Source organism: Choloepus didactylus, chromosome 18 (genome assembly GCF_015220235.1).
Source record: "Choloepus didactylus isolate mChoDid1 chromosome 18, mChoDid1.pri, whole genome shotgun sequence".
NCBI classification, from domain to species: domain Eukaryota; kingdom Metazoa; phylum Chordata; class Mammalia; order Pilosa; family Megalonychidae; genus Choloepus; species Choloepus didactylus.
In genome coordinates this window covers 36,755,842-36,779,502 of record NC_051324.1, presented here as the reverse complement: position 1 = coordinate 36,779,502, position 23,661 = coordinate 36,755,842, and the positions used below count along the sequence as shown (strand labels likewise).

General features: G+C 37.2%; 1 protein-coding gene across 10 annotated transcripts in view; it reads right to left on the bottom strand.

Annotated features, from left to right (window-relative positions):
* Window positions 1-23,661, bottom strand: part of TRIM37 (tripartite motif containing 37) — a 230,264-nt gene that overhangs the window by 196,386 nt on the left and 10,217 nt on the right. For all 10 annotated transcript variants that reach the window (XR_005212803.1, XM_037810100.1, XM_037810101.1 and 7 more), the window contains exon 3: window positions 309-349. Coding sequence is in view for 9 of the 10 variants with exons in the window: in XM_037810100.1 (XP_037666028.1) it covers window positions 309-349 (41 nt within the window). In the remaining variant the exon portion in view is untranslated. The remainder of the gene's footprint in view (window positions 1-308; window positions 350-23,661) is intronic.

The following is a 23,661-nucleotide window of genomic DNA, read 5'->3' as shown; positions in this document are numbered from 1 at the left end:
TGGATTTTAAGGAAGAAACTTTTCTTTTTCTTATTTTTTAAATTATAAAAGGTAAGTTACACAACTTTCTAAAAGAAGGCTGAGGTATAATATATTACCATAATGCATTCTACGTAATTCTAAGTCAGATAAATTAGTCTACATTTCTTTGTCTAGGCAGACTGCTTATTTTCTTCTCAATTTCTTCATGAGGAGGAGAAATGTGACAGATTCCAAAAAGAACCTGCCTTTATGAATCCTAGGGCACTCTCTGACCCCATCATTTTACTATTTTCCAAATTCACAAATAATTACAGCAAAACACTTACCGGCAATGGGGACACTGAGCTCTCTGTTCTGTCAGCCAGCGCTATAGAGGGGAAAAAAAATTTTTTTTTCATTTTATAAACAGTTACTTTAATTTCTAAATACTGAATACTCACATATCAAAGTTATTTATTTTAATTACTACCCAAGTTTCAGATTTCAATTCAACAAGCACCTACTGAACATTCAATATCTCATTCAAAATCCCAATGATATTGCTTTAAAAAGATTTCAAGAAAAACTCAAAAGATCCTTTACCTTTAATTTTTCTTTTAAAAAAAGAAGCAAAAGGTTTTATGAGTTTAACTCAAGTGCCTGCATTAATTATAGAGATAATAACAAAAAAAGCTGCTAATCTACTATCTCCCTCTCATTATCATTAGGACAGGGACAAACTTTTAAAGGAATGGAACTCATCCTAAAATAGGTGTTAAAAAGCTATTTTCTCACAGAAAGTAGGTTACAGCTTACCAGTGGTGGGAGGAGAGGTGGAATGCTTAACAGGTCCAGAATTTGTTCGGATCAATGGGAATATTTTAGTGATGGTAGCACAGCATTGTGAATGCAATCAACATCAGTGACTGGTATGCTCGAAGGTAGTTATAACGAGAAATCTTATGTTGTATATATATTACCACAACAAAAAAAAATAAAATTAATAAAATTAAATTTTAAAAAAAGAAAATACTCTCTCATAGGGAAGGAAATGATCCTAAGACTAGCTAGGTATCACAAGGAAAATGTGAACAATTCTCACAAAGATAATAATGATACTGTCACCCTCTCCTTCACCTTTACATCACCAAACTGTGTCTCTGAAAAATTAGATTGATATCCCTTTTTTTTGATACAACTTGAAAGAACCCTATCAAGCAAAACAAATGCCAAGAGGCCAAAAACAACAGAAAATCTTAATGCATATGATAAAACCAGATGATACGTAGAATCCAGCTCCAAACACACAAATCAAGATTTCAGAAGAAACGTTATATCTCACAAATTTAATTAAAGAACTACAATCAAAGAATGAAAACATGGCAAAGGATTTAAAGGACATCAAAAGGACCATGGCCCAGGATATAAGCGCCATAAAAAAGACCCTAGAAGAGCATAAAGAAGACATTGCAAGAGTAAATAAAAAAATAGAAGATCTTATGGAAATAAAAGAAACTGTTGGCCAAATTAAAAAGACTCTGGATATTCACAATACAAGACTAGAGGAAGCTGAACAACATCTAGGTGTCCTAGAAATCTACAGAACAGAAAATGAAAGAACAAAAGAAAGAATGGAGAAAAAAATTGAAAAAAATCACAATGGATCTCAGGGATACGATAGATAAAATAAAACGTCCAAACTTAAGACTCATTGGTATCCCAGAAGGGGAAGAGAGGGGTAAACGTCTAGAAAGAGTATTCAAAGAAATTGTTGGGGAAAACTTCCCCAACCTTCTACACAATGTAAACACACAAAGCATAAATGCCCAGAGAACTCCAAATAGAATAAATCCAAATAAACCCACCCCAAGACATATTCTGATCAGACTCTCAAATACTGAAGAGAAGGAGCAAGTTCTGAAAGCAGCAAGAGAAAAGCAATTCACCACATACAAAGGAAACAATATAAGACTAAGTAGTGACTACTCAGTGGCCACTATGGAGGCGAGAAGGCAGTGCCATGACATATTTAAAATTCTGAGAGAGAAAAATTTCCAGCCAAGAATACTTTATCCAGCAAAACTCTCCTTCAAATTTGAGGGAGAGCTTAAATTTTTCACAAACAAATGCTGAGAGACTTTGCCAATAAAAGACCTGCCCTACTTCAGATTCTAAAGGAAGCCCTACCAACAGAGAGACAAAGAAAGGAGAAAGAGATATAGAGAATTTTAACAGACACATATAGTACCTTACATCCCAAATCACCAGGACCCTCATTTTTCTCTAGTGATCACAGATCTTTCTCCAGAAGGAACCATAAGCTGGGACATAAAACAAGCCTCAAGAAATTAAAAAAAAGAAAAATTGAATATACTCAAAGAACATTCTCCAAACACAATGGAATACAAATACAAGTCAATTTCTGAACTGTAACTCCACTATTTACTTCCTACATGATAAAAAATACACAAACTCTAAGGACAAATCAGTGGTTTTGAACTCAATGTAAAATATGTAATTTTAGACAACTATATAAAGGTGGGGGAATGAAGGAGTATAGGAACATAGTTTATGTGCCCTATTGAAGTGAAGGTGGTATCAAAGAAAAACAAGATTGATAGGGATTTAAGAGGTTAATTTTAAGCCCCACAGTAAACACAAAGAAATTATCAGAGAATATAACCATAGAGATGAAATTAGAGTTTGGGTTAAGAGAAATGGGGGAAGGGGCAATGGGAAGTTAAGAAAGGAGTGTAGGGTTGCTGTTTGAGGTGAAGGGAAATTTCTAGCAATGGATGGTGGGAAAGAGCATAACATCATTCTAATATGATTAATGCCACTAATGGAAGGCTAGGGAGGGGGTGGAATGGGAAGATTTAGGCTGTACAGATGTTTCCACAATTGAAAAAAGGGGGAAAAAAAAAAGAGAGAGACAGTCTAACTAGACAACAATTGAATGCTAAGGACGAACTTGGATGGGATTGGAGGGTGGAGGACAGGTGGCTCGAAAGGACACAGTTGAGACATAAGAAAAAGGAAATACAGAATGTAAGCATTGTATCACTGTTGAATCTCTCATACGTCTTAGCTGTGCTTAATGGAATTACATAAAACAATGTTCTTGTTCATGGGAAGTACATACGTGAATTATAGTGTATGTTCAAGGATGTGTGCAGCTAACTCTCACATGTTCACAAGACAGAGAAATAATATGATGGATGATAGATAGGGAGGGAGGGAAAGAAATAGTGATGTGACAGCATGTTGAAGCTGGTGGATTGAGCTATCAGGGGAGGGGGGTCAAGGTATGATGGAATTCTGTCTATGGGGCTAGTATTGTTTTTGCAGCTATTCATGTAACTTTGAATTTATTTCAAAATAAAATAAAAAATAAAAAAAATAAAAAAAATAAATATATATACAAGATAGTAATGATCTCCTACAAACCATCCTACCTTAAAATCCTGAGGAAGTTTAAGGTACAACTAAATTCCTTTCTAAATAGCAAATTAATTTTGAGATATATACCTTATGGACAAATAAATTAAGACCTAACATATGAATAAACAATAGAGAAAAACTTCCCTTTTTTAATTCTCAAAGAGTTTTACAATTCAGTAATCTTAATAACTACATAACCTGGCTTCCTAAATCTATTACGAAAAGGTTTTAGAGGAGAATAATGTCACTCCTAAACCCCAAATTCAATTAATTTAATGTTTTAAATTATTACTTGTTAAGGAATTCTATGTCATTTCTAAAGGAGATGCTAAGGCTTTCTGAATCTTTCCAAAAGCAACAGTTCTATGTTTAAACAAGTTTATGTTTTACTTGCTTCACAAACAGGCTCAGAGTTAAGTAACTATAATCCTACAAACTTTCACCGATGTACTCCCAATATCTGTTATTTCTGTTTACCCCTTACTCCTTCTCTAAAAGAAAATGAGAAATTAAATCCCCAAGGAATATTTCAATCAAATAAAAGATTGAAGATGACAGGAAAAAAAAGTACTTCACAGTAATGAAAATAAAGCTGGAGGGGGAAAAAGACAGATGGAAGGGGTCTCTCTGTTCTTAATACCCTTGAATATTATTTCTTTCGATCCCTAAGCAAAACAAGATTTGGGTCAGGTTTCTTCCCCTGACCATGCCACTCTTCTGCCATTCATAGCTCCCCTCCAGAACAAGCCTCAGCCCACACCACTGTAGCCTCATTTCTTGCCTCATCCTATGAACCAACAAGGTTAAGCCTTTAAATATGTCTTCCTCTTCTACCCAGAATATTCTTCATCTGGTTTACTTCTACTCATTCTTTAGGTTTCAGTATATAGTCATTTCCTCCAGGAAATTTTCCCTGACTCTGCAGACAATTTTTAGATACCACTGCCAGGGCAACCTATACTTGCCTCTTCATTGTGCTTACAACACTTTATTAAATGACTTACTTGTTGATCTCCCCTGCCCTGCAAGACTGTAGGCTCTATAAAGGATGGAACCATGTTAGGGAGTGGCCATACCATATTTTTAATAAACCCCCTACAGTCAAACCAGGTTTACTGCTGCAATATATAGCACTCTTAGCATATTTGTGCATTTGTTCATTCACTCCCTCCCTTCTTGTCCGGACCCATGACAATGTCTGTTGATTATGTCCATAAATCTTTCCTGTCTGTTTCAAGCTAGAGTGATCCTCTCCCCTTCACTGAATATTTGTGACATTTTAAGAATTAAATTTTCTCCCTCATTAAAAGGGAAGAAGCACAAGTTTTTGACAACATTCAAACCTGAGTCTGAGTCCTAGCTCTGGCACTCACAAACCATATGATGTTGGGCAAATGACTGAGTTCAAGTTCCATTATATATAACGTGGGAATCAGCATACATACACTGCAAGATTTTAAGGGTTAAAAAGGAGCAGTTACAGATAACAGCCTTTCTCTCTCTAAGCCCAACTCCGCAAATAAATGCATTAGCCTCCCCCTCAAGAGGGACATGACTCCCAGGGAAATGAATCTCCCTGGTGACATGGGACATGACTCCCAGGAATGAGCCTAGCCCTGGCAGTAAGGGACTGAAAATGCTTACTTGACCAAAAGGGGAAAAAAGGAAAGGTAACAAGCTGAGGTCACAGTGGCTAAGAGATCCCAAATAGTAGAGAGGCTATCCTGGAGGTTTCTCTTATACAAGCTCCAGCTAGACATCCCAAATGGCCCCAGTAAGCCATGCCCTTACCAAAAGTAGTCCCCAAATACCTAGATCCCTACCTGAGATTCTATAAAATATTCACTTACTAAGTTTTATCTCTCAGAAACCTAAATCCACCAGAGTGTTCCTATGCCAGACAAGCCCTAAAACCCAGAGGCAACAGTCTCTTTAAGAACAACAATCAGATGCAGCCCCCATCCCCATACTGTTGATACCCCTTTTCAATATGAACAAGTTAGGGTGCTCACGGCCTAGACAACCCTGAAGATGCAGAAAAAGATTAAGTGAGAGGAAAGGGTAGTAACAAACAACATAAGATTTAACAAAGGTCTATGAATACTGAAACTTCATATAAATATATGTATTTTTTTAGATGCTGGGGTGTTGGAATAGCTGGGAGGAGGTAAATCACATGGTGGAACTGTACCTTATTAACATCCTTTGAAATCTGCTCTATAGCTACTTGTTGAATTGTGCTCTGAAAGCCTTCACCTATCTGTAGATACCCTATATTGCATAATAAGGAAAGAATTGAAAACTGGAACTGTAACCCATAACAATTTTTGAAATTACCTATATATAACTGCTTGTTGAGCTGTACATCGAAAGTTAACAACTTTCTGTACATATGTTATATTTTACAATAATGGAAAAAGCTGAAGTTGTGGAACTGTGACCCATGACATTCTTTGAAGTTTGTTCCCTAACTACTTGTTAAATTGTACTTGAAAGTTGTCACTGTTATGTATGTATGTTAAAGTTCACAATAAAAAAAATGCATTAAAAAAGGAGCAGTCAGCGCATGTTGAGTGTCTAAAACAATATAAAAATAATTTTAATACCTGCTATCATTTTTTGAGTACTTATTATGTGCCAAGCATTGTTCTAAGACTTTTACAAGTATCACACTTTCACAAGTATAAATGATCTGGAGGTAGAACTTCCAGGACATGCTGATGAATTGAATGTGAGGAAAAAGAAATATCAAGGTTGGCACTTAGATCTTTTGATGAAAAACTGGATTTTAAGATAAAATGACTGGAAGAAAGAAGGTTTGAGATTTAAAATCAAAACTCCACTTGTAGCCATGTTACATTTGAGATGCCTACTACAAATCCAATGGGGATGCCAAGCAGTCAAAGGACACAAAAATCTAGACGCGACATATCCAGAGGCGGGGCAAGATGGCAGACTGGTGAGCTGTAAGTTTTAGTTACTCCTCCAGGAAAGTAGGTAAAAAGCCAGGAACTGCGTGGACTGTGTCGGAAATAAAGTGGTACCTGTAAGGGAATAAACGCTCTCTCGGTTCTGGAGGAGAAAAGAATTTATTTACGATCTTGCAAGATGGGGCGTCCAGCCAAACACGCGGAAGGTTGGCGCGCCAGAGGAAGAGAATGGCGATGTTTAAATCTCCTACTCCTAATTCGCAAGTCCCTCCCGTTTCCCCATTGACTGGGTACTACAGAGGTTACAGCCTATCCGAGAACACTAACTAATTCATCTTTTGAGATTTTAATTTGTACAGCCAATCCCAGAGAGCCAACTAGCTCATTATTGAGATTTTGAACTGATTAGCCAATGCCCCCCCCAAATTTTTATTTTTTTGCTGTGAGTTCCCGCCTCTGATACTACCTCATGTCTCTTTACATCAGGCAGATTCTCTCTTCTCTTTGTCTGGGGCTTGTTTAAACTGGTTTTGCCTCCATTTCCCTTATTCCATGCTGTCTCTATGTGAAAACGAAACGTACTCCTTTCTTACAGACTGGACACCACAGAGCAATCTGTCTTTGGGCATACTTCATACAACACTCATGAAAACGTGGAACTGCTGAGATCAGCGAAATCTGTAAGTTTTTGCGGCCAGGGGACCCGCGCCCCTCCCTGCCAGGCTCAGTCCCGGGGGAGGAGGGGCTGTCAGCTCCGGGAAGGAGAAGGGAGAACTGCAGTGGCTGCTCTTAAAGGAAACTCATTCTACTGATTCAAACTCCAACCACAGACAGACTGAGACCAGACACCAGAGACTCTGAGAGCAGCCAGCCCAGCAGAGAGGAGACAGGCATAGAAAAAAAACAACACGAAAAACTCCAAAATAAAAGCAGATGATTTTTGGAGTTCTGGTGAACACAGAAAGGGGAAGGGCGGAGCTCAGGCCTTGAGGCGCATATGCAAACCCTGAAGAAAAGCTGATCTCTCTGCCCTGTGGACCTTTCCTTAATGGCCCTGGTTGCTTTGTCTATTAGCATTTCAATAACCCATTAGATCTCTGAGGAGGGCCGTTTTTTTGTTTGTTTTTTTTTTTTAAATCCTTTTTTCTTTTTCTAAAACAATTACTCTAAGAAGCCCAATACAGAAAGCTTCAAAGAATTGCAATTTGGGCAGGTCAAGACAAAAGCAGAACTAAGAGAGCTCTGAGACAAAAGGCAATAATCCAGTGGCTGAGAAAATTCACTAAACAACACAACTTCCCAAGAAAAGGGGGGTGTCCGCTCACAGCCACCATCCTGGTGGACAGGAAACACTCCTGCCCATCGCCAGCCCCATAGCCCAGAGCTGCCCCAGACAACCCAGTGTGACGGAAGTGCTTCAAATAACAGGCACACACCACAAAACTGGGCGTGGACATTAGCCTTCCCTGCAACCTCAGCTGAATGTCCCAGAGCTGGGAAGGTGGAGCAGTGTGAATTAACAAAGCCCCATTCAGCCATCATTTGAGCAGACTGGGAGCCTCCCTACACAGCCCAGCAGCCCAGAACTGCCCTGCGGGGATGGCACTCACCTGTGACATAGCACAGTCATCCCTCAACAGAGGACCCGGGGTGCACAGCCTGGAAGAGGGGCCCACTTGCAAGTCTCATGAGCCATACGCCAATACCAAAGACTTGTGGGTCAGTGGCAGAGACAAACTGTGGCAGGACTGAACTGAAGGATTAGACTATTGCACCAGCTTTAAAACTCTAGGATCATCAGGGAGATTTGATTGTTAGGGCCATCCCCCCTCCCCGACTGCCCAGAAACACGCCCCACATACAGGGCAGGCAACACCAACTACACACGCAAGCTTGGTACACCAATTGAACCCCACAAGACTCACTCCCCCACTCACCAAAAAGGCTAAGCAGGGGAGAACTGGCTTGTGGAGAACAGGTGGCTCGTGGATGCCACCTGCTGGTTAGTTAGAGAAAGTGTACTCCACGAAGCTGTAGATCTGATAAATTAGAGATAAGGACTTCAATAGGTCTACAAACCCTAAAAGAACCCTATCAAGTTCAGCAAATGCCACGAGGCCAAAAACAACAGAAAATTATAAAGCATATGAAAAAACCAGACGATATGGATAACCCAAGCCCAAGCACCCAAATCAAAAGACCACAAGAGACACAGCACCTAGAGCAGCTACTCAAAGAACTAAAGATGAACAATGAGACCACAGTACGGGATATGAAGGAAATCAAGAAGACCCTAGAAGAGCATAAAGAAGACATTGCAAGACTAAATAAAAAAATGGATGATCTTATGGAAATTAAAGAAACTGTTGACCAAATTAAAAAGATTCTGGACACTCATAGTACAAGACTAGAGGAAGTTGAACAACGAATCAGTGACCTGGAAGATGACAGAATGGAAAATGAAAGCATAAAAGAAAGAATGGGGAAAAAACTTGAAAAAATCGAAATGGACCTCAGGGATATAATAGATAATATGAAACGTCCGAATATAAGACTCATTGGTGTCCCAGAAGGGGAAGAAAAGGGTAAAGGTCTAGGAAGAGTATTCAAAGAAATTGTTGGGGAAAACTTCCCAAATCTTCTAAACAACATAAATACACAAATCATAAATGCTCAGCGAACTCCAAATAGAATAAATCCAAAAAAACCCACTCCGAGACATATACTGATCACACTGTCAAACAAAGAAGAGAAGGAGCAAGTTCTGAAAGTAGCAAGAGAAAAGCAATTCACCACATACAAAGGAAACACCATAAGACTAAGTAGTGACTACTCAGCAGCCACCATGGAGGCAAGAAGGCAGTGGCACGATATATTTAAAATTCTGAGTGAGAGGAATTTCCAGCCAAGAATACTTTATCCAGCAAAGCTCTCCTTCAAATTTGAGGGAGAGCTTAAATTTTTCACAGACAAAGAAATGCCGAGAGAATTTGCTAACAAGAGACCTGCCCTACTGGAGATACTAAAGGGAGCCCTACAGACAGAGAAACAAAGACAGGACAGAGAGACTTGGAGAAAGGTTCAGTACTAAAGAGATTCGGTATGGGTACAATAAAGGATATTAATAGAGAGAGGGAAAAATATGGCAAACATAAACCAAAGGATAAGATGGCCGATTCAAGAAATGCCTTCACGGTTTTAACGTTGAATGTAAATGGATTAAACTCCCCAATTAAAAGATATAGATTCGCAGAATGGATCAAAAAAATGAACCATCAATATGCTGCATACAAGAGACTCATCTTAGACACAGGGACACAAAAAAACTGAAAGTGAAAGGATGGAAAAAAATATTTCATGCAAGCTACAGCCAAAAGAAAGCAGGTGTAGCAATATTAATCTCAGATAAAATAGACTTCAAATGCAGGGATGTTTTGAGAGACAAAGAAGGCCACTACATACTAATAAAAGGGGCAATTCAGCTAGAAGAAATAACAATCGTAAATGTCTATGCACCCAATCAAGGTGCCAAAAAATACATGAGAGAAACATTGGCAAAACTAAAGGAAGCAATTGATGTTTCCACAATAATTGTGGGAGACTTCAACACATCACTCTCTCCTATACATAGATCAACCAGACAGAAGACCAATAAGGAAATTGAAAACCTAAACAATCTGATAAATGAATTAGATTTAACAGACATCTACAGGACATTACATCCCAAATCACCAGGATACACATACTTTTCTAGTGCTCACGGAACTTTCTCCAGAATAGATCATATGCTGGGACATAAAACAAGCCTCAATAAATTTAAAAAGATTGAAATTATTCAAAGCACATTCTCTGACCACAATGGAATACAATTAGAAGTCAATAACCATCAGAGACTTAGAAAATTCACAAATACCTGGAGGTTAAACAACACACTCCTAAACAATCAGTGGGTTAAAGAAGAAATAGCAAGAGAAATTGCTAAATATATAGAGACGAATGAAAATGAGAACACAACATACCAAAACCTATGGGATGCAGCAAAAGCAGTGCTAAGGGGGAAATTTATAGCACTAAACGCATATATTAAAAACAAACAAAGAGCCAAACTCAAAGAACTAATGGATCAACTGAAGAAGCTAGAAAATGAACAGCAAACCAATCCTAAACCATGTAGAAGAAAAGAAATAACAAGGATTAAAGCAGAAATAAATGACATAGAGAACAAAAAAACAAAAGAGAGGATAAATATCACCAAAAGTTGGTTCTTTGAGAAGATCAACAAGATTGACAAGCCCCTAGCTAGACTGACAAAATCAAAAAGAGAGAAGACCCATAGAAACAAAATAATGAATGAAAAAGGTGACATAACTGCAGATCCTGAAGAAATTAAAAAAATTATAAGAGGATATTATGAACAACTGTATGGCAACAAACTGGACAATGTAGAAGAAATGGACAATTTCCTGGAAACATATGAACAACCTAGACTGACCAGAGAAGAAACAGAGGACCTCAACCAACCCATCACAAGCAAAGAGATCCAATCAGTCATCAAAAATCTTCCCACAAATAAATGCCCAGGGCCAGATGGCTTCACAGGGGAATTCTACCAAACTTTCCAGAAAGAACTGACACCAATCTTACTCAAACTCTTTCAAAACATTGAAAAAAATGGAACACTACCTAACTCATTTTATGAAGCTAACATCAATCTAATACCAAAACCAGGCAAAGATGCTACAAAAAAGGAAAACTACCAGCCAATCTCCCTAATGAATATAGATGCAAAAATCCTCAACAAAATACTTGCAAATCGAATCCAAAGACACATTAAAAAAATCATACACCATGACCAAGTGGGGTTCATTCCAGGCATGCAAGGATGGTTCAACATAAGAAAAACAATCAATGTATTACAACACATTAAAAACTCGAAAGGGAAAAATCAATTGATCATCTCAATAGATGCTGAAAAAGCATTTGACAAAATCCAACATCCCTTTTTGATAAAAACACTTCAAAAGGTAGGAATTGAAGGAAACTTCCTCAACATGATAAAGAGCATATATGAAAAACCCACAGCCAGCATAGTACTCAATGGTGAGAGACTGAAAGCCTTCCCTCTAAGATCAGGAACAAGACAAGGATGCCCGCTGTCACCACTGTTATTCAACATTGTGCTGGAAGTGCTAGCCAGGGCAATCCGGCAAGACAAAGAAATAAAAGGCATCCAAATTGGAAAAGAAGAAGTAAAACTGTCATTGTTTGCAGATGATATGATCTTATATCTAGGAAACCCTGAGAAATCAACGATACACCTACTAGAGCTAATAAACAAATTTAGCAAAGTAGCGGGATACAAGATTAATGCACATAAGTCAGTAATGTTTCTATATGCTAGAAATGAACAAACGGAAGTGACACTCAAAAAAAGATACCATTTTCAATAGCAACTAAAAAAATCAAGTACCTAGGAATAAACTTAACCAAAGATGTAAAAGACCTATACAAACAAAACTACATAACTCTACTAAAAGAAATAGAAGGGGACCTTAAAAGATGGAAAACTATTCCATGTTCATGGATAGGAAGGCTAAATGTCATTAAGATGTCAATTCTACCCAAACTCATCTACAGATTCAATGCAATCCCAATCAAAATTCCAACAACCTACTTTGCAGACTTGGAAAAGCTAGTTATCAAATTTATTTGGAAAGGGAAGATGCCTCGAATTGCTAAAGACACTCTAAAAAAGAAAAACGAAGTGGGAGGACTTACACTCCCTGACTTTGAAGCTTATTATAAAGCCACAGTTGCCAAAACAGCATGGTACTGGCACAAAGATAGACATATAGATCAATGGATCGAATTGAGAATTCGGAGATAGACCCTCAGATCTATGGCCGACTGATCTTTGATAAGGCCCCCAAAATCACCGAACTGAGCCATAATGGTCTTTTCAACAAATGGGGCTGGGAGAGTTGGATATCCATATCCAAAAGAATGAAAGAGGACCCCTACCTCACCCCCTACACAAAAATTAACTCAAAATGGACCAAAGATCTCAATATAAAAGAAAGTACCATTAAACTCCTAGAAGATAATGTAGGAAAACATCTTCAAGACCTTGTATTAGGAGGCCACTTCCTAGACTTTACACCCAAAGCACAAGCAACAAAAGAGAAAATAGATAAATGGAAACTCCTCAAGCTTAGAAGTTTCTGCACCTTAAAGGAATTTCTCAAAAAGGTAAAGAGGCAGCCAACTCAATGGGAAAAAATTTTTGGAAACCATGTATCTGACAAAAGACTGATATCTTGCATATACAAAGAAATCCTACAACTCAATGACAATAGTACAGACAGCCCAATTATAAAATGGGCAAAAGATATGAAAAGACAGTTCTCTGAAGAGGAAATACAAATGGCCAAGAAACACATGAAAAAATGTTCAGCTTCACTAGCTACTAGAGAGATGCAAATTAAGACCACAATGAGATACCATCTAACACCGGTTAGAATGGCTGCCATTAAACAAACAGGAAACTACAAATGCTGGAGGGGATGTGGAGAAATTGGAACTCTTATTCATTGTTGGTGGGACTGTATAATGGTTCAGCCACTCTGGAAGTCAGTCTGGCAGTTCCTTAGAAAACTAGATATAGAGCTACCATTCGATCCAGCGATTGCACTTCTCGGTATATACCCGGAAGATCGGAAAGCAGTGACACGAACAGATATCTGCACGCCAATGTTCATAGCAGCATTATTCACAATTGCCAAGAGATGGAAACAACCCAAATGTCCTTCAACAGATGAGTGGATAAATAAAATGTGGTATATACACACGATGGAATACTACGCGGCAGTAAGAAGGAACGATCTCGTGAAACATATGACAACATGGATGAACCTTGAAGACATAATGCTGAGCGAAATAAGCCAGGCACAAAAGAGAAATATTATATGCTACCACTAATGTGAACTTTGAAAAATGTAAAACAAATGGTTTATAATGTAGAATGTAGGGGAACTAGCAGTAGAGAGCAATTAAGGAAGGGGGAACAATAATCCAAGAAGAACAGATAAGCTGTTTAACGTTCTGGGGATGCCCAGAAATGACTATGGTCTGTTAATATCTGATGGATGTAGTAGGAACAAGTTCACTGAAATGTTGCTATATTATGTAACTTTCTTGGGGTAAAGTAGGAACATGTTGGAAGTTAAGCAGTTATCTTAGGTTAGTTGTCTTTTTCTTACTCCCTTGTTATGGTCTCTTTGAAATGTTCTTTTATTGTATGTTTGTTTTCTTTTTAACTTTTTTTTCATACAGTTGATTTAAAAAAGAAGGGAAAGTTAAAAAAAAAAAAAAAAAGAAAAGAAAAAAGACAAACAAGGAAAAAAAAAAAAAAAAAGATGTAGTGCCCCCTTGAGGAGCCTGTGGAGAATGCAGGGGTATTCGCCTACCCCACCTCCATGGTTGCTAACATGACCACAGACATAGGGGACTGGTGGTTTGATGGGTTGAGCCCTCTACCATAAGTTTTACCCTTGGGAAGACGGTTGCTGCAAAGGAGAGGCTAGGCCTCCCTATATTTGTGCCTAAGAGTCTCATCCTGAATGCCTCTTTGTTACTCAGATGTGGCCCTCTCTCTCTGGCTAAGCCAACTTGAAAGGTGAAATCACTGCCCTCCCCCCTACGTGGGACCAGACACCCAGGGGAGTGAATCTCCCTGGCAACGTGGAATATGACTCACGGAGAGGAATGTAGACCTGGCATCGTGGGATGGAGAACATCTGCTTGACCAAAAGGGGGATGTGAAAGGAAATGAAATAAGCTTCAGTGGCAGAGAGATTCCAAAACGAGCCGAGAGATCACTCTGGTGGGCACTCTTACGCACACTTTAGACAACCCTTTTTAGGTTCTAAAGAATTGGGGTAGCTGGTGGTGGATACCTGAAACTATTAAACTACAACCCAGAACCCATGAATCTCGAAGACAGTTGTATAAAAATGTAGCTTATGAGGGGTGACAATGGGATTGGGAAAGCCATAAGGACCAAACTCCACTTTGTCTAGTTTATGGATGGATGTGTAGAAAAGTAGGGGAAGGAAACAAACAGACAAAGGTACCCAGTGTTCTTTTTTACTTCAATTGCTCTTTTTCACTCTAAAAAAAAAAAAAAAAAAAAATCTAGAGGCAGAGGAAAGGTCAGGCAGGGCTGGAAAAATAACTTTAGGAGTAATGAGCTTATAGGTAGTATTTAAAGCAATAATATCTTGATGTCCCTAAGATAGTATAGCTATTATAAAAAGAAGATAGCCCAGGACTCAAGCCCTGGGATAATCCAACATTTAAAGGAAAGGAAAGAAAGAGAAAAAGAACAATTACTACTATAGCAGGAAAACCTAGAGATTCATAAGGTCAAGAAAGCCAAAGATGAAAATGTTTCAAAAAAGAGGGGGTTGGTCATTTGTGTTGAAATTATCTGAGAGAAAGTATGGTAGGTATCTTGAGGCCAAAGAAGCGTTCACTGGATTGAGCAAAACTGAGGTTATGGCCTTGCAAGAGCTATTTCAGTAGTGTAGGTGGGAGTAGGAAGAGTGAAGCCCAATCAAAATGGGTTGACGAGTTAAAGAAAGCTGAAGCTATGGAGGAATGGAGTGGAGACAACTCTTTCAAACAGTTTTAGCTATGGCAGGAAACAGAGAAAACAATCAGTAATTAGAAAGGGGTTCATTAAGGAAAGAATTTTTTTTCAAATAGCTCAAAATTACAGGGCAACACTTCAAACTGCAGATTTTTTTTTAAGTGAGGATTTGTCCCTACTTGATTAAAGATTCAGTGGAATTCTAGACATGGTCATGTGTGTCATAGTTTTTTTTTTGGTTTCATTTTATTTTTTATTTTTCTTGCTCCCCTGCGTGTATGCTTAGTTGTTGAATATATATATTTGGGACCATTAAAAATTTTGATTTAATATAACCTATTGTTGTGCTGGTACCTGTTTCACCATATATAATTTCTGTTCTACAACACGGTTCTTAATAGAGTTTTATGAAAGTGGTATAGTTTTTATTGACAAAAGCAAAGTAATCTTACAACTATGTGCATACAAAAGCAATACTATTTTGTGACTAAATATTTCATATTAAAATTTACATCAGCAACTGTCTTGAGAATTCAGGGAAACAGAGTGGAATTTAAAACTTCAACTGTTTTGTTAAACCTAGAAACATGAAACTAGTATTCCAAAGAAATTCTGAAATTTCATATCTTGGAAAAATGACAGTACATTAATCTAACTTGAGGATGGATGATTTAAAAATAACACTTGACTTCTGAAAAATAAGAGAAGAGTAAGAGAAAAAAAATTACAGGGCAACAAGGAGGCAAATGATGCAGGACCATATTTATCATGATAAATGCATATATTTACATTTCCTACAGTTAAGAACAATTTGAGGCATGCTGTATGTGTGCATAACAAAATACAAATTAAACAGACTCTTAAGTAAAACTGTTTTACCACAGAAGTACCAAAGAAGTCTACACATTTCCTCCCTTTAGCATGGTGTGTCAATCAGGGAGAGAAAAGAAGTAAAAATGTACATACATCATCAGTTCCTTTGTTCATTTCCAGAAGGTTATAAGAATGGATAATTACTATAAGAACTGTGTATCTATTTTCTCTAGAAAGCAGAGTTAAAAGAATTAGATGGTATATACACAGTTACTATGTCAGTGCAACAAAAGACCAAAGAGAGGGTTTTACTAAAAAACAGTATCAGCTTTGTAACAGAAAATAATTGCTTTAAAAACATATACTATAGTTCAAAATCTTAGAGTTTCATGAACTCAATATTCATTGCATATTATTTCCAATGCCAAACCTTAGTTTTGTAATTAAACATATAAATATTATATCCCTTCTACTTCTTCAGCAACATACTCAAGCAAAGGGATATGACAATTAGAAGACATGTTGAGTATCCTCATTCACGGTGCTATTTCAAAAAAATCAAATTTCTCTGGGAGTTGTTTTAAGACATCTTCTAGAGAAACTGTATCTGCTTCTTGGGTAGTGCTAAAGAAAAGAAAGCACTTTATTTTGTATATAGGGAAATTCTGTATGTATTTAATTTTATTTTGTTTTCAGAAAACAGAAACATCTAAAATTGGATAAAAGGAAGAACATAGCAAATGTGCTACCACAGTGTAGTGTCCAGGGTCAGCAACTCTAGGCTGACAACCCAGCTTTTCTGAGATATCTGAAGCATCTGATATATCCTCTACTTCCTATTGTGAGTAGAGTCAAATTAATCAACTTCCCTGGAGCGCAATCTCCTCTTATATGTCTATAAAGGGGATAATAATAGCACAATTACAAGGATTTAATAATCTATTCTAAACTCTTAACTATAATTGATATTCACGCCCAGAAAACCTGCCCTGTAACAACAAACCGATCACAAAAAGCAACTCATAAGGAAAATTAAAGAAGAAAGTATGCCCATATATGATAAAACTAAATCTAACAGCCACTGTGGATAACTGGACATTCACTTTTTTTAAAGAATTAGGATGCTATAAATGTTGGTGTGGGAAAAGTAGTCAACAATTTTTAAATGGATGAAAATGTCAAGACAATAACATCTATAAGAAAAAATAATTCTAAGAAAGACCCCCTTCATTAGAAGGATAAAAGACTTAAGAGCCTTTAAAATAAAATGCTGCTACCTAACAACATACAAAAATTAACTCAAAGTAGATCAAAGACCTAAATGTTAAGAGCTAAAGTTATAAAATTCTTAGGAGAAAACAGATGTAAATCTTCATGACCTTGTATTTGGCAATGATTTCTTAGATATGGTAACAAAAGCACAAGCAACAAAGGAAGAAATAGATATACTGTACTTCATCAAGATTAAAAACTTCTATGCATCAAAGGACACTCAAGAAAGTGAAAAGACAACTTATATACTAGAAGAAAGTATACAGAAATACACCATAATTACTTATATTTAGAATATACAAGAACGCTTACAACGCAATACTACAAATTACCAAATTAAAAAACGAGCAAAGGATCTAAATAGACATTTCTCCAGAGAACATATACAAATGGCCAGAAGTACATGAAAAGACACTCAACATCATTAGTCATGATGGAAATACAAATCCAAACCACAATGAGATGTAATTTCATAGCCACCAGGATGGCTGTAACAACAACAAAAAGGAAAACAATAAGTGGTAAAGAAGATGTGGGGAAATCAAAACTCTCATACATTGTTGGGAATATTAAATGGTGCAGCCACTTTGGAAAACAGTCTGCAATCTCTTAAATCATTAAACAATTAACCATTTGACCCAGCGATTCCATTTTTAAATATATATCCAAAATCAATGAAAACATATGTCTACACAAAAATGTGTCCAAGAATGTTTATAGGGACATTATTCATAAAAACCACAAAGCAAGAAACAACCAAATCTCCATCAACTGATTAATGGATAAACTAACCCTGACATAGCCACGCAGTGGAATATTATTCAGCCATAAAAAGGAATGAAGTACTGACACAGGCCATTACATGGAAGAACCTTAAAAACATTCTACTAGTGAAATAATAAGCAAGTCACAAAAGACTGTATATTCTAGTATTCCATTTATATGCCATACCCAAAGTAGGTAAACCTTTAGAAACAGAAAGTAGATTAGTTGTTGCCTAGGACTGGGGAAATGGGGAGATCAGGAGGTTATAGCTAAAGGAAATGGGGTACCTTTTGAAGGTGATGAAATTTTTCTAAAATTAACTATGGTATGATCGCACAATTATGTGAATATACCAAAAACCAGTACAATTATCCCTTCCACATCACAGGAGTTAGGGGTGCAGCACCCATGCAATCTGGAAAATCTGTGTAAAATTTTTTGGCCCTCCCTTTATATCAAAGATGTCTGAATTTTTTTTCTTATATGGGGTGTTTACAGTACCTTACGGTAAAATTTGGTTAAGTATTTTGTCATAGGCAATGTGTAAGTCAATGTAAGCAAAAATTCTGTATGAAAGAGAAATCTTAAAAATACAAAATAAACATGAAAATTAAAAAATAAATTGTGCATATTTATGGTATTAAAAGAAAATATGTTGATATCATACAACAGTTTACATACATTTTATGCATTTCTGAGTTTCCAAACTTTATCTGTGTCATCTGCTGGCCTTTGCATGTCGTCTTCAACTTCCGCAAAACTCCCCCAAACTTCCCATTTAGTTTCTTATACCAACCAATGATATGCTAAACTACAATGGGGAAAGTCATGATGTGGAAGAGGTAACTGTAAATTGTGCACTTTAAACAGATGAACTGTATATGATGTGAATTACATCTAATAAAGCTGCTACCAGAAAATACCAAAACCAACAACCATGAACCACTTCCTCCACTTTCAACCAAGATGCATTAACAGTTACAGATTTACCCTCAGCATGAAATAACCTCTCCGTCCCCAACAGACAAAATACTTGATACAAAGGTTTTCAATACAACTGACATCAAGCAGTCAAGAGCAGCGCTCCTTGAGAAATGGGAAACAAAGGTGACCTCTGTAAGACCCAGCTTACTGCCTTGAGTTTCTACGCCACAGCACAGGGAGGGTAAACCAAGATGGAGCCTAGGGGACTCATGATTTGAGGAGAAGGAGCTGAGATTCTGGGGAGTCCAAAGCAGCTACAGTTCAAGGAATGAGGTCTGAAGAAGAGAGCAGCACAGAGACTGAATTCCACAGATCTGCACTGTCCCGGTCAGCTAGTAAGCAGAGTATGGGCCACAGCTTAAATGAGAGGATGAGGTTGGAGCGAAAGGGGACACATAAAAATATTAGACATCACTGCCTAATTCACACAGAGTTAGGAAACAGTGCCTGTTTCCACCAGTAGAATGAAAACCCCCCATTTATAGGACATTGCGTAGAGTACTTAAAAGGATCTTGCCTCAACAGCTGGGAATAATTAGCCCTACAGGGAACACTGCTCTAGATCCAAATAAATCAAAAAGCAAGACCTGCAAAGATCAAACTGTTTCCAAGTAATTTAACTGCTCAGAGAAAATCTCAAGAATGTTTATAGGAATACAAAAATATGCAGCACTCAACAAGGTACTATTTATGTCTGGCATCAAATCAAAGTGTACCAGGAATGCAAGGGAGTGGGAAAATATAACAGAAAACAAGGAAACTACTCAGATACTCATTACCAACCCAGAATTGACACAAATGTTAGAACTAGCAGAGAAGGACATAAAAGTTATTGTAACTAATCTACATGTCCAAATAAGTAAACAAATGGAAGGAACAAAAAAAGAACCAAACCCAACTTCAAGGAAAGAAAATTATGATACCTGGGATGAAAAATACTAAATGCAGTAAACCAACAACTTCTTTAATAAAAAAATAATTAATTAAAAGAGCAATTAATGGCAGATTAAACACCAAAGAAAAGACAAAGCAACAGAAACTATCCAAAATCAAACAGAAAGCAATAAGAATAAAAGCAAACCAAGCACTGTGAACTGTGTGAAAACATAAACAACCTAACGTATATGTAACTGAAGTTCCCAAAGAAAAAACTTGAAGAAATAATGGCTTAAAATTTTTCACATCTGACAAAACCTCAAAATCCAGAGATCCAAGAAGCTCAACAAACCACAACCCACAAGAACCATGATGAAAACTACACCAAGGCACATAATGCAATTGCTCAAACCAATGATAACAAGAAAAATCTTAAAAGCAGTTGGAGAAAAAAGAAATATGACATACAAAGACAGATTAAGATGGACAGCATATTTATTGTTGGAAACAATATAAACCACAGACTAGGGAAAATATTTGCAACATAAACATGTGATAAATGACTTATATTTGAAATATATAAAAACTCAGTAATAAGAAAATATATAATCCAACTTTAAAAAGGGCAAGAAATCTGAAAAGACCCCACACTTAAGACAACATAAACATGGCAAATAAACCCATGAGAAGATACGCAACATTAGTCATCAGGGATGTACAAATGAAAACCACAATGAGATACCACTATGCCATCTATGAGAACAACTGAAATTCAAAAGACTGAACGTATCAAGTGATGGCAAGGACGTGGGTAAATTCAAACGATCGTAAAGTGCCAGTGAGAATGTAAAATGAACAACCATTTTAGAAAACAGTATGGTAATTTGTTAACCTCAAACACACACCTATCATATGACCCAACCATTCCATTCCTAAGTTTTTAACCAAGAGAAAAGAAAGCATGTCCATTTAAAGACTTATACATTAATACTGATAGCAGTTTTATCTGTAACTACCAAAACCTGGAAGCAACCCAAATGTCCATTAATAGATGAATGAATAAACAAATTGTGGGGTATACATACAATGGAATAATACTCAGCAATAAGAATCAACTATTGTACACACAGTAACATGGATAAACCACAAAATAATTTGCTGAAAGATATCAACCACAAAGAGATGTATGATTCCATTTAGATAAAATTCCAGAAACATATATAATGACACAAAGCAGATCCAAGGTTGCCTGGGAACAGGGTGAGAAGAAAAGAATTACCAAGGGTCACAAGGAAATTTTGTGGGGGACACATATGTTCACTATCTTCACTGAGGTGGTGGTTTCACAAATGTATTTATATGTCAACACTTATAAAACTGTGCCCTTTAAATACATATTGTTTATTGTATGTCAATTATACCTTAAAAATGGCTGGCTAAAAAAAAAAAAAAAAAACATTATAGGTAAACATATAAAGAACGACCAATGCTGAAAATCAAGGAGTCAAAAAGAACTGGATAAGAAAGAAGGGGCAAGAAAATAGGAAGAGGTAACAAGGCAGAATCAACTGAGTGGAGCTGGATGAATGTGGAAGACCGAGCCTGAAAACAAAGTTGATGTGCAGGTCTTTTGGCATGTGCAGAAGCACCAGAGCCCTACAGGGAGAACAACCGCCTGGGATTAAGTCCAGTCCTGGTCTGTTACTACCTAGGTGACTTTGGACAAGCGTATTCATGGATCTACATCTTAGTCTGATTTATTCAATGGCACAAGTATCTGGACCATCAGGAATGGTAAAATTTCACTGGTCATATGAACAGAGATGGGGATGGGAGAGAGGGGAAGGCATTTGACTCTGAGGAATCAGTGCCTGGCTCCCAACGGACATTCAATAAATACTTTTTAGGTGACTGAATAAATAAATGAACAAATAAACAAACCCTACATTCAAGAACTAAATGTAAATGAGGAAAGCCCTAGAAAGGAGAGTTAAAACCAGATCACAGATGGTCTAAATATAAGACTTCGTTCTTAAATAATAAATTTCTGAGGCTTATGAGAAGGAAAAAATATGGTAGCAGGATACCAAAAGGACTGAAGGTAAGAAAAGAAAGACACAAGGCAGAGACCAGTTAGGAGGCAATTATAATAATTTAAGTATAAGTTAATAAATAACCTTATTTCTCTACTACAATGTAAATAAAAATGGAAAAGTAGCAGTCAGATAAAAGTGACACTAGAAGATAAAAGTAACAGGACTTAGCAAATCACTTGTGTAAGAAGTTTCAAGTCTAAGTGACTGAGAGAACAGAATAAAAAAGAAAGATATCAGAAAGAGTTTGAGAAGATAAGAGGGAGATTTTGGTCTGCAACACAAAGAAGATTCTGGAAGGATAATGAGATAAGATACTTGAAAGTAAGAGCTCAATAGACTTGAGAGCTATTAAAGAGACAACAGCTGAAGCTACAACAATAAATCATGTTTTCTAAGGTAGATGAACTTTCCCAGCAACCTCAGAGGAAAGAGAAAGCCAGGAGCATTATCTAAGAAATATTAACAATAAAAGGGCAGGAGGATGAAGAGGTAACAGGAAAAAAAGAATCAATGAGGACTAAGGTAATAATCACAGTTCATGAGCAAACTGTACCTTCATTAAGAAATGAAACCAAAAAATTTCTGGTCAACCAAGATGGCAGTGTAAGGTGCTCCATGGTGCCATTTGCCAATAGAATCTCTGAACATCAATCAAAAACTGGCAGACCCATTTTCCTCAAAATTCTAGAAAACAGTTCAGAAGTTGCAGTTACTGGGCAAGTGCCAAATCAAGAAAACACAACTTTAAAGTGGGAGGAGAAGCTCATGGTACGTCTGCCGATCCCTCTCTGAACCTCTCCCCAACACAATGGAAAACACAACTTTTAAGTGGGAGGAGAAGCTCATGGTACCTCTGCCGATCCCACTCTGAACCTCTCCCCAACACAATGGGCAGCTGACTGGCATACCCACTGTGGATCCCTGGACGTGCTCAGAGGGAACAGAACTTCTATATGCATACTGGGGTGCCTACATCAGTGCCAATAAATTGCGTGGCAGACTGAATGACTAAACCAGGGCAATCATCTCTGGCTTGCCCTCCCAGAACTTCCCCAGCAGGCAGAAACAGCTTGCAGGCAGCTACAGCAGAGTAAGAAACAATTAAGTCAAAGTGGCCTGGGGGCAAAGGATTACTGGCTTTAAGACATACAAGAGAGCACCCAGGATGGGAGGGAAGCCTATTTCATATAGAGTAGTGGAAACACACGAATTCTTGTAAATGAGGGAATTCCTAAAGCCACCAGCACAAGCCCAGGACACAGGTTCAAAAAAAAAAAAAAAAAAAAAGAAACCCACAGTTTTGACTTGGATTTATCTTTTGGTAGGAGAGCACTAGCCAGCACAGGGTCAACAGGCAAAGACTGTGAGAGGTGTTTTTAGCACTGGTCTGTGTCCCTCAGCTCCTGGCACTCAAGGAAAACTCAGACATAGTGCTAGCTGGATACAACCTTAAGGAAAAGACAGCTAAGAGATTAAATACCAGAGTTAATGCATTAAAATATTAAAATGTACCAGTGTACAACAAAAGAATGCAAGACAAAAAAAAAAGAAAAAGGAAATGATGACCAATCCAAAGGATCAATATACAAATTCAGAAGTCATCATCGAAGACCAGACTTTAAAACATACCAGGCAAAAAAATTCAAAAATGATTTTCAATATGCTCGTGGATATAAAGGAAAATACAGGGAAAAAACTAAAGTTTATCAGAAAAAGATAAAGGAACAGTATGAGAAGCTCAATAAAGAGATAGAAATTTTTAAAAGGAACAGAAATATACAGGAGTTGAAGACAATAACTGAAATGAAAAATTTCCTAGAGGATTTCAACAGCAGATTAAAGCTGGCTGAAGAAAGAATCTGAACTCAAAGTC